Below are 12,989 nucleotides of genomic sequence, written 5' to 3' on the forward strand. Positions count from 1 at the left end.
ACTGACTCGTGAGTTTTCAAAGTTTTTTGCAATTTATAGGTATTCATCTACTGTTGGTTATACCGAAATTCCTCAAAATCCTTGCGAAAGCCCATGAAATTCAGCTTTAGATATATGCTTAACTCTTGGAAGGTGCTGGCAAAATTTTACCGTAGGATGGTGGGAGGTTATATGAAGGTAAGTTTTACTCCAGAACACTTTAATCTTGTTTATTCTTGCTGCATTTCTGTATTTTTACTTACCAGTTTTTTGTGTTTTTATTAGCTTAGCTTATGGTATAAACACCAGCGAAGATGATGGTATACCATTTATACCAATATAACCAATTTCTGGTGGTATATTTGGACGTGGAATTTTTTTTTGAGCCAAGGGAGCAATGACTCATCACAGATAACTGTTTTTCAGACCGTCTTCAGGTTTTTTGTGGATTTTTGTTGGTTATGCATTGTTTTCTTGAGGTTTAGCATTAATATGGATAATCCTATGTGTGTTTTGGTGCCTCGGTATGGTAGAATGACCGGAAAACAGTGCCAAAATTTGGAGGGGTACCGTATATACAGCAGTGTACAGGTTGGGTGTTTTTTGTTTTTCATGGTTTTCTTGATGTTTAGCTTTACCGTACTTTGGTTATTCCTGTGTGTTTTGATGTCTTGATATGGCAGATTGACCTGAAAACAGTGCCAAAATTAGGAGGCGTACTGTACATACAGTAATGAATAGGTAGGGTGTTTTTTGGTTTTCAGTGTGTGTGTGTGTGTGTGTGTGTGTGTGTGTGTGTTTTTTTTTCCCTAATGGCTTTCTTGTTGTTGAAAATTATTTTGGATAATCTTATGGGTGTTTTGACGTCAAAATATGGCAGAATGACCGGAAAACACTGCCAAATGAGGGGTATTGTACATACAAAAGTGTATAGGTAGGGTGTGTTTTGGTTTTCAGTGGTTTTTCTGCATGGTTTTCTTGGTGTGTAGCATTACTTTGGATATTTCTCTGTGTGTTTTGATGTCTAAATATACCTGAATGACCAGAAAACACTGCCAAATTAAGCATAGGTACTGTACAAATAGGTTAGGTATAGGTTGGAGGTTAGATATAGGTAGGGTCTGGGTTTGGTAGGGGAATAGTTTTCATTATCTGGATGTTGCTACTACCCAGACATGCCTTTGGCTCTGTTATGTCCAGATAAAAGAGGGAGTACTGTATACCACCAGAAATTGGTTAAATTGTTATAAATGGTATTTGGTCATCTTCACTGGTGTTTATACTTTAGGATAAGCTAATAAAAGCACAGAAAACTGATGAGTAAAATTACAGAAATGCAGAGAGAATAAATAGTGTTCCAGAGTAAAACTATCCTTCATATAACTTCCCATCATCCTAGTGCAAAATCCTGCCATCACCTTCCAAGAGTTAAGCACACGTCTAGATGCAGAATTTCATGAGCTTTCTCGTACTCACTTTGGAATTTCGATACGACCAATAGTATTCAAATGAATAGCAAAAAACTATAAAAACTCACAAGTCACTGCTATCATTGCAAAGGAGGGGAGGGACTGAGAGAGTGAGGGGCAAGCCAGGAGGGGGGAAGAAGCAAGGCATTGAGCAGGATTTTCACCCTTCTGTCATGAGGCGGACGGGCGCTTGTACTATACATTTACTCGTGGCTTATGGTCTGTTAAACACGTGTTGGCCATTCAGAAACAAGACTCTTGGTGACCAGGCGACTTTGGACATTCAGTAGAGAGGCGGACAGCCGCTGTCACTGAACATGTACTCTTGGTTTGTGGTCTGTGTTCAGTGTGTGGTGGCAGTTGGGAAAGGCTTGGCCTGTTGGCCAAACAACTTTGGACATTCAGTGGGGATGCGTATGGACGTTTTGACATTGCTTGTGGGTTACGGTCTTATTACTCGGGTGCTGGAGGTTCGTTGGAAGTGATCGGACCAGCGCGCAACTTCAGCCATTTATTACAGGGGTGGACAGACATTTTAGCTCTGGTTGTGGGTTTCCGCCTATTTCCCACTCACAGCTCGAGCCCAGTGGCCATGATACCGGATGTTTGAACATGTCGGCTGGCCGGCCGAAGTTCTCTGGGACTTTCACGTCCAGATAATGGCAAGTAAATTCGAATAATGGTTTAACCCCTAAAACGCGGATCGTCGCATTTGCGACGGTCGGCCCAAAGGGCAGAACGGCGGATCGTCTCGTTTGCGATTTGAGTTAATTTTGAATAACCGCGGGCAAGCAGGCTCCAGCTGGTATTGTCTATCAGTCCCGCCACCCGTGAGCTACGTTTAGCACACTTGACCTTTGTACTACTGACCTCGGTTGTTGCCAAGTATCATTTTTTTTACCCACCGATGCACCGATGCGCGGCCCTCCCTCGTCGTGCGATATGGCAACGCGCGGACGGCTGATACGTGTCAATCTGCGCCGTCATCTCACAAGCACTTTTTGCTGTTGGGAAACGCTTGTTTCCTCCGTTGTCACACTGTCATTTTTTCGCGCGGTTTGCCCCAGAATAGCGTCAGTCCACGCAAATCTGCCACGGTGACACCATGTCAAACTCGAGCTCTTCCGAGTCTGTGCCTTCTAGCCCTCCGAAAAAGGGTTTTGTGACCTCAACCCCCTTCAAAACCTTACCAGGAACTACTAAGGGCCTAAGTGACTGCAATAGCCTCAGAACTTTTGAAAGCCTCAATGGACTATGGCAGTGACGTCGGTGTGTGGTCGAGCCTGGCTGAGTCTGACACACAATCCAGTGCAGAGTCCGGGCCAGAAGTGATTGTTTCTGTGTCGGAGGAGAGTGTGTCAGTGCCCAGCACCTCAGCAGGGAAGGCTCCTGTGAGAAGGGGCCTTGAGTATGGGAAGGGGGAAAAACGGAAAAGGAGCGGTGACCCCAGCTCACCGCCATTGTCCCTACGCCATGTCACGCCACCGCAAGCCCGCCACGTACTCCCAGCCCTATTCTCTCGTCCTCCTCCTCTGCTGCCCTGTCTCCTGAGTCGTCGGAGTCGCCTTCACCACCTCGAAAGGGAAGTAAACGTGCAACATTACGTTCTAGAGGTTTCCGTAGGCCTAGTGTTCGTGTTGGTAGAGCAAAAACTTTGTCCCCTAGTATAAGGCTAGCTCGTAGGGAGGGAACTCGCACTAGGCAACTCGGCAGTCACGCCACCGCGAGTGACCTTGATCCCAGTGATAATGTCCCCACCACCCCACCACCACAACACCAACACGACCTGGGATAGCCTCTGCCTCACATACTGTCGCACCGCCTGCCTCACCCACTCCCACACGACCTGCCTCACCCCCCGCCGCCCCAAGCACCTCCCAGCCTAGGCAGGGAACGCTGGATGCCTTCGTGTGGTAAGAGGGATCAGATTTTGTGCCGGAGGATCTGCCCTTTGACGACAGTGGGTGTGTACTTCAGGCTGACTTCCCTGTGGACGAGGATGGTGAATGCCTTGACTACCTGTTGGCCTTCCTTGACAACAAGGTTATGGAGCACATCTGTACCGAGACAAACAGGTACGAGGGGCAATGTGCTCCAGTTCGCGAAGGAGAAGGTGAGGCGGCCACGCCATCCACGTCGCGGATGGCAGCATGGGTGCCTCTTACGATCCGCGAACTTTTTGTATTTATTGGATTGATGTTGCTAATGCCGCACAACTGGAAACACAAGTTAGAAGAATACTGGACTTCCGACGAGCTGTGCCCAACACCCATTTTCAATAAATACATGAGCCGCGATCGTTTTAGGCAGCTGATGACTTACCTTCACTTCGCGAACAATGATGAGCCTTCCCAAACTGACCCATTATGGAAAGTGAGGGGAATCCTGAACATGATCAAGGATAAGTTTACAAGGTTCCTGCGCCCTTTCAAGAAAGTCGTGATTGACAAGTCCTTGGTATTGTTCAGGGGCCGTCTTCGGTTCGTCCAGTACATTCCAAGCAAACGGCACCGCTTTGGAATCAAGTTTTTCATGCTGTGCGACTGCAAGATGGGGTTCATCCTTGACTTCGTCAATTACACCGCCAGCAATGTCGATTTGGATAAGACTGACCCCCTTGGATTCTCTGGTTCTGTGGTGAAAGTGCTTTTGGAAAAGTACTTTGGCGAGAATCATGTCTTGTATACGGACAATTACTATACCGCTCCTAAACTCGCCAAGTACCTTTCTGAACACGGCGTCGGCTCCTGTGGCACTGTCAGAAGCAAAAGGGCACATTACCCTGCCTTCCCCGAGGCTGAAAAGTCAAAGCGGGGAGACGTGCACCTGAAGAAATCTGACAAGATGCTTGCGATCAGGTGGCATGATAAGAGAGTCGTGAACATGCTCACCACAGTACACAAGGGGGAAATGCTGGCAACAGGGAAGGTCGACAGAAGGACTGGCGAGCCTGTGATGAAGCCTGATGCTGTCATTGACTATAACGTCAATATGCGGCTGGTGGACAAGTCTGATATGATGATTGGAGAGATTGACTGCCTGAGGAAAAATCGTCGTTGGTACAGGAAGGTGTTCTTGCACTTGATTGATATGTGCATGTTGAACGCCTTCATCCTGTATAAAATCAAGAACAGGAAGCCAGCCAACTACTCTCTCAGACAATTTTCCAAGACTTGTGTCTACCAGCTGCTTCAGCGTTACGGCCAGGTTCTTTCAACAGGTCCCAAACGCCACCCTCACACACCTCCAGACCGCCTACAGTGTATGGCCTACCTTCAGCGACACCGCCTGGAGCCACTGACAGCCACTGCAAAGAGGGGGAAAGCACTGAGGAGGTGTCATGTGTGCAGCCACACTACCAGGCAGGACAGAACCTTTAGGGTCACCTCTTTGCAGTGCAAAGAGTGCAGAGTTCCCCTCTGTGCTTACCCGTGTTTCTTTGACTACCACAGCCTAAGTAGATTTTGAAAATAAGGGTAAGATTCTTTGAAATAATACTGAGAGTGACAGTGATAATATTGTTTAGTTTTCTTTTACGTGCTGACAGTGACAGCCTGATGAGTGTAAATTAGTGTATGTACTTGTAAAAGCACTGACAGTGACAGTGTTTTTTGGTGTAAATAATTGTACATAGTAATAATATAAGTATTGCGAGTGACAGTCACTCCAGTGTAAGAAGATGAAAGCATATTTTCCTATTCTATGTTCTGACAGTGACAGTTTGTTGTGTAGAAAATATTATTTTTATAACACTGGACAGTGACACTGATGAATAAGGCAAAAAAAAGAACAGATACAGTGAAAGTGAGCGATAGAAATGAAGTGCGAGTGGCCGACAGGAGCGAGAATAAAGTGCCTGCCGTAAGGCTGAATAAACTCGCGCCGCGGTGGTCTTCCTCAGTCCCAATCCACAATACTGGCAGTGACAGTGATTTTTATGGCTGTAATAGTGACAGGCAAACGTTTGCGAAGTCCTATGATGAAAAAAAATTTAGTATACTGTACGTGTTTTTTGCCGAGAAAAGGCAAATGTGACAATAGTGACGGGAAGATCGCCACCGCGCTGCATGTCGGCCGTGCGCTCCGTTCATTTTAGCCTTATTTTCAGTGCTTATTTACAAATACGGATTCCAAACAACCTGTACGTTGTTGTATAAAGTGTACTGTGACAGATTGAGGCTGTGGTAGAAAGAAAACCGGGTTTCTGGAGGTGTGAGAGTGAAGACTTTGTTACCCAACTTTGCAAGTCTTCACAAGTCCTTTGGTAGTCAACGAAGGCTCAACATGTGGCTCAGGAGAAAGCTGAATGTAAGTACTATATGCCATAAAAATTTTAATGCTCTAGGGTTAATCTATGATTTTTGGCAAATATTTTCCCACAGGTACTCAGACCCCGCTACAACCCCGCCACAGCGGGGGGATTGCCCGTACACAGCCGTGTTTTAGGGGTTAATAGAGCCAAGGTCCAATATCCGAATAATGAACAGGTCCAGGTACTGCACATCTGGATCAAGGAGGGATTACTGTACACAAGTTGTGATGAGGAGAGGTAGATTGAGGTGGTTTGGGCATGTGGAGAGGATGGGGGATGATAATTGGGTGCAGAGGGTGAGAAGTGTTAATATTGGGGGTGGGGTTGTGAGGGGTAGACTGAGAAAGACATGGGATGAGGCTATTAAATGTGACCTCAGGGTTAAGGGACTGATGAGGGAGGCTGCAATAGATTGTGTAGCATGGAGAGCCACCATTAGGTGACCAAGGCTGACGCATGCAAGCATGTTGGAGCCTTCAAAAACGAAAACGATAGTGTGGGTGTGATGTACTGTATATGGGTGCTTTGTACTGTTCAGTGATCCCTTAGTTATCGTGCATGTGGTATTGAGTCTTGTGTGTGATAATGAAGTTGCATGATGATAAAAGCACAGAACCTATCGGATTTAACCTGTGTGTATGTGTGTGTGTGTGTGTGTGTCTGACTCTGAGCATAGGTTTCACAGCCGGCTCCCAAGGCCCAGTAGTCCTACATTCCATACACCTCAACATGTCACCACTTCATTGCCAACACCCACTGTCCATATTGAATACATGATAGGGCTGTCTCATACAGGACTGGTGTATTGGTATTAGCAGGGGTATTTTTACGACATGTCGGCGGGGCTTCTGGTAGATCAGTAAAATCTGCTTTTATTAAATTCAGATCCTTAAACTGTTCCTTGTCCTAGTGGGGATTTGAACCTGGGTCCAGTAGGACTGCAGGCCACCTCTCTACCAACTGAGCTACCATCTCCCTGGGCATCCTACTAGCCAACCCAATTTTCCCTTTTACAACAGATTATGCCCGCTAAATACATAAATGCTGTTAGGGTATGTATCAGAAACTCTCATAGGCATGGTTAGGTTAATAGAAAGTGATAAAAGGGTACAGTAAGGAAGAAACATCTTCCTTAGAGAGACCTGAGATGAGCTTGAGGTAAGGGGTAGGTTAGGGATGGAGAAGTAGTGGTCTTCACCACCAGGGATTAACCCTTCAAGAAGGACCTAATCTTTGAATCCCTCCAAACCATCAGAAACCACAGATACTGCACCAATACTGTTGGCAGAAACCAGCTCTGTTGCGCAATAACTTTTTTTTTTTTTTTTTTTTTTTTTTTTTTAGCATGTTAACAACAGGAGTGCAGACCTTCATATAGCAGGGATAATAAAAACTGCTATAATGAAGTGCACAGTAACCAAGGGATCACTGCACTCTCACCAGTCATCATGTATGGATCATGGCACATATGTATAGTAGGAAGAAAATTGTCATATTGTAACCAATGCCACAACTTTTAGCAATACAGTACTGTTCTTTTTGCTTTGTTTTTATAAAGACTCCAACATGCTTGCATACTTTGGCCGTGGTCACCTAATGGTGGCTTTCCATGCTGCTCGATCTCTGGCAGCTTCCCTATTCAGTCTCTAATCCATGAGGTCACACTTAATGACCTCGTCCCAGGTCTTTTTCGGTCTGCCTGTCACAACCCTACCCCTAACATTAACACATCTCATTTTCTGCACCCACTGTACTCATTTTAAACCGTGTCACCAGGATACAGAGACGTTCATAGGTACAAGAAATATAGATATGCTGACAGTAAAATATATCTTGAGGGTGTTGAAGACTTTTTTTACTTGGAGACATGTTGTGGAGGTGAGGCTGGAGGTAGCTCTGTGGCTAGGGTAAGGAGTGGTTGGAGGAAGTTCAGGGAGCTGTTGCCCCTCCTGGCAATGAGAGGGCTCTCCCTTTGTGCTATGGGATCTTTGTATCAGCATGTATTAGGAGTGTAATGACGGACAGCTAGTAGTAAGACCTGGGGGGGGGGAAGGGGGGGGGTTCCAGGCACAACAAACTTCGCCCCGACAGCAGTTACTCTATTGCTATTAAATGCATACTCATTTCTGCCATTTAGCATCAGTGCACAATAAAAGTCTAAGGTAATGGCGCAAATGTTTTCAAGTTACGCCCTCTGAAAATCCTTGATCTTCTGTTTGACCTTTCAAGGTCACTCAAGGTCAAAAGTTATGCTGCCAAATGAAAGCCCATATGAGACTTCCAATATCTTGGTAAGAGTAACTACAGGCACACCCCAGTTTAACAGTGTGATTGGTTAGGTAAAACCCCATCATTAGGCGGGGTATCGTATGTCAGGGTACTTTTAACATGTAATGTGGAGCATTTACCAGCCATGGGTGTACCCCCAAACCAAGCCCAGAACCCACCCTAATGAGCCCAAAAACAAGTTTAATGCGATTCTAAATGGCCTAACAGCTGTCAGGGAAGGTAACCTAAGCCTAACACATGTAAATAACTCACTAAAACCAACAAATAAAATGTGAAAATCGTTAAATATAAGTCTGGAAAAATCAGGCTTAGTAAACTGTACTCCAAAATGACAATGTTCTCCCCATTTATGGCTAAAACACATTCCGGTGTTGCTGTTTGCTGATGATACAGTATTGTTGAGTGAAGATGAATGGGAGTTGCAAGGTTTGGTGAATGAATTTGGGACAGTGTGTAGGAGGAGGAATCTGAAAGTTAATGTAAACAAAAGTAAAGTTATGGTGTTTGAGAGGAATGAAGTCACAGAGTGTGCAGTGAGGTTGGATGGTGAGGATATGGAGAATGTGAGTGCATTCAATACTTGGGTAGTGTGATGAGTAAGGATGGAACTTTGGGGGATGAAGTGCGTGAAAGGGTACAGGAGGGAAGGAAGGTTGTTGGTACACTGAAAGCAGTGATGAGAAATAGGGAGGTGAGTATGGAAGTTAAGAAGTCACTGCATGATAGTATTGTGATCCCTACCCTAACGTATGGAAGCGAGGCGAGGACCTTGCAAGAGGGGAACAAGTCAAGAGTGAGAGCAGTGGAAATGAGTTACTTGAGAGGAGCACGTGGAGTGACGTGGAGGGACAGGTTGACGAATGAAGAAGTGAAGGAACGTTGTGGGGTAGATGTGGATGTGGTTGAGAAGATTAGGAGAAATTGAGGTGGTTTGGACATGTGGAGAGAATGGAGAATGAAAGACTGACTTAGAGGGTGTATGTAGGTGAGGTGGAGGGAGGGAGAGGGAGGGGTAGACCGAGGATGAGGTGGAGGGATGGAGTTGAGAGGTATATGAGGGAGGGGAGGGTGAGTTGGGGGGAGGGTAGTCAAATGGTGGGTGACAGAGCGACTTGGAGGCATTTTGTCTGCGGCCACCCTTTGCGGGATTAGGGCGTCGGGCTATAGATAGATAGATAGAATCTAAAAACAGTTTATAAATCAACCTAAACACAATTTTAGTCTAAAATATCATCAAAACCAGTTAAAAATAAAAAGATTATAACCCATCGTTAAACCAGGGTTTGGCCATTGTTAGGCGGGGTATGGTGGTATTTCTACCCCCATCGTTAAGCCGGGGTATCGCATCTAGGGGTATCGTATATCAAGGAATTACTGTTTATGTATACATGTATACATATATATATCTATATACAGTATATATATATATATATATATATATATATATATATTTTTATATATATATATATATATATATATATATATATATATATATATATTTTTATATATATATATATATACTGTATATATACAGGTTTTCCCCCCACGTACAAATGGGTTACATTCCAAGAAACTTCTTGTAAGTCGATTTTTTTGTCGAAAATGTATTTAACACAACCAGCCAAACATCGTAGCCTAGCCAAGCCTACCAAACCTTTTAAACATCCTTAGAATACTTACAGTAGCTTACAGTTGGGCAAAATCATTAACACAAACCCAGATTTACAACAAAGTGTTGAATGTCTCATGAAATTCCATGTAATTTATTGAATACTGTATTTTACTGAAAGGACAATTCATAAGTGTGATAATTTGTAAGTCATCCTTTCGTAAGTGGGAGAGGACCTGTATGTATACATATGTACATACTTTACAGTAAAAGTCATGTAGTCCAAATGGCAGGGGACCGAGGGTCTTTTGGAGTATTGTTTTTTTCGGACTATTGGGAGGGACCTCTGAAAACATTAGAAATACTGTACAGTGTGTACATTCATGATCACTACTTTCATCCTGGGGATGCCCCCTTCCTACCCCTGCATACCCAGGGAAGGGGGGAAGGGGGACGAAATGAGCTCGACCTGCCTTTACCCCACCTCCCAACCCTCCTCCTTACCCTTACCCAAGAACCCCCCACCTGTCATTCTTAATATGCAGTACATCTCAGGCTGATTTCATGCTTAACGTCCTTGGTCCCACTACTGATACAAACATAGAACACTAGGATACCAGTATGTAAAAAATATGTAACTATCAATGCTGCAGTAAGAAATTAATGCATTATGACACTTACGGTAATACAAAAACGTTAACAACGGCCACCTCAGGCCTCATATGTTGAGTGCACTGCTTTACACACACACACACACACACTCTGATGCAGACATACGCGCACGCAAACACCGAACGCATGAGGCATGGGATGGCTGTTGTTAATGTTTTTGTTTTACTGTCAGTGTTATAATGCATTACAGTAATTTCTTGTTGCTGCATGTTCATAGTTATATACTTTTTACATATCCTAGTGTTTTATGTTTGTGTATTAGTATTGTGCTGCATTGAGTGCCTGCCCTTTCCTCTCTTCTTTCCTTTTCCTTCTGCCTGCAGGTGAGTTTACACCCCCTCATTTGTCTTTCTTTCCTTCAATCTTTCCTCTTCATTCTGCCTGTGGGTGACTCTACACTGAGTGACAAACCAAATGGTCTCCTGTACACCAGGAAACCATTTACTATGCTAGGTGGTAACCATATAACCAAATTATGGAACCTGGTGGTGTAGTGGGTAATTAAGGCGCTCCAATCGAATTGAGCCCGTGTAAGTTTATATCCAAGGGATGTTTGGGGTTTATTGCTCACTTAATGCCACTCTGGGATGAATGAGGGTGGTCACTCTAATCTTAAATATCAGGATCAACTTGCCTAGTCCTGGGCTCCTATGCTGCTTATGGGGCGTCATAGGATTGGATGATGGATAGATATACACACACACAAACACAGAGCAAGAGTCCTGGCCATTATCACCCAAAGTTCAGTGTTTTATGATGTACCTTTAATAGTATATTAACACTTATGGTTAGAACAGTTCAAGTAGTGTGCTGCATATAATGCCAGTAAATTATTGATTACTTACTAATGAGTTTAATCACAGGAGCCTGTGTGTTAAAATGAGGACATTGCACAAGTTGTTGAGAAGTTGAAAAGGTCCAAAAGATTAAGTTGTATTTACTGTGAAAAACAGATACAGTTTCGTGTATTGTATTACAGAAACTGCGAGCCACATCAAACATTTTGGGGGGGAGTTGGCGTCAGCAGTCGTCCCCTACTCCTGCTTCTCCTGCTCCTGTTCCTGCTCCTCAGTTAACTCATGAGAAGGACGATATGGATCCTGAGCTGGCCAGGTTTGTTAGCTACTGAAGAATGTATTCGCTTTAGAGGCTTCCTAACATCTCTTTCGTAGCAGTTTTACTGTATTATGCCTTTTTCACATTACTGTAATATTCTTTTGTAACATTTAAGTCAATGTCAGTGCTGAAGTAAACTGGTAAGGAAGAGGTGCAAGGGAACCTCCATAATGAACAGGAATATGGCCTTGGATACTTTACATAATCTAGTTGTAGTAATAGTGGCAGAAGTTAGTCTTGCATTACTCCCTTTGTGGTGTAGGTAGGTACTCTAGGCTAGGCTGTAGTATTGCAACATACACAAGATTATTGACTGCCCCTCTTGCCCCTGAGTCATTAGGTAAAATAAGGGAAATAGAAAATCCTGCTATCTTTGGGGGATTTGTTGTTGCTGCGGCTCCAGGTGACATCCAGTCCAATACAGGGGAGACAGAAGAGCTAAAAAATATAGTATGATGAGTGTTCATGGAGAGGAAAAGAAGAAATGTCAAGTGAAAGATGGTAGTGGGTGGGTATGTGTGTAAATTGAATTCCTCTTTGTGAAGGGGAAAGATATAAAGAGGACACAAGTCATAATTATGTGAGAGGAGGAGAAATGAGTTTTTGAGAAATCCATGTAGAGTTATGTAGAAAGAAAGACAGACAAGTGAAAAATGAAGGAGCATTGCAGTCTTGATGTGGCTTTGCAGAAAAGCATTAGGAGAAGTAATTTGAGGTGTTTATGTATGTGGAGAAAATGGAGTCAGAGATTGACAAGGAGAGCATTGGTGTTGTTGCACAGTCCCGGCCCAACAGACCCATCGACAGCAAGTAAGCGACTGTCAGTATGGGGTTGTTCTGTATGTTCCTTAGTGTGGCATGTATTTTGCAGTGCTCTAGTATGTGTGTGTTTTGTAGGTATATTGTGCAAGTGGGACAATTGTCATTTGTGATACAGGTAGTATAGTACAGTCTATCCTTGTCTAAAACAGTTTTCCCTAACATGAAAATGGTCTAACACAGACAATTTTCCGGAAGCAATATCACTAACAGCCATTGATGAAGCTAACATGGTTTTTTGAACCGGGCGACCAGTGTTGAGATGAATCATAGGAGCGTTGCCTTGCCTTGCCAACGGGCATCATCTACCTCCCAGCCACTCATGCATCAACTGCTGAACTCCAGGAAGAGGATATCCAATACCAGCAGGAAGAAGCCATGGATAACATAGATGATGTGAAAAGTGTTATAAGTGCTATTGACTTTGAAGGATTTTAACCAGTGTTCTCCCCTCTACCTCCTCTCTGGCATAATGTGTCTCCTCCTATCCTCCCATAAGGTTGATAAAATGTGGCATTTAACTATGATAATACTCTTTTATAATTTTTTGAACCATATTAATGCTTTCTAGTAGATTAAACTTATGGGGTATAAAAAAATTTCTCTAACACAGTAGGGGTGCGGAAGCAGTTAACCGTGTTAGACGAGGACAGACTGTATAGTACAGGGTATAGTGTTCTAATTGAAGTGTATTGCCCTGCATGTGAAATGAATATGTAGGTGT

The 12,989-nt window shown here is 43.8% G+C and overlaps 1 protein-coding gene across 1 annotated transcript in view; it reads left to right on the forward strand.

The window, feature by feature from the left end:
- The window catches only part of Hrs (Hepatocyte growth factor regulated tyrosine kinase substrate), a 91,473-nt gene that overhangs the window by 34,358 nt on the left and 44,126 nt on the right, over positions 1–12,989 (forward strand). Inside the window, exon 8 of the mRNA XM_080266760.1 lies at positions 11,310–11,443. Within this exon, the coding sequence (XP_080122886.1) occupies positions 11,310–11,443 (134 nt within the window). The remainder of the gene's footprint in view (positions 1–11,309; positions 11,444–12,989) is intronic.

This window comes from Coenobita brevimanus, chromosome 22, assembly GCF_032717465.1.
Source record: "Coenobita brevimanus isolate Jiangsu-jjx chromosome 22, ASM3271746v2, whole genome shotgun sequence".
NCBI lineage: Eukaryota > Metazoa > Arthropoda > Malacostraca > Decapoda > Coenobitidae > Coenobita > Coenobita brevimanus.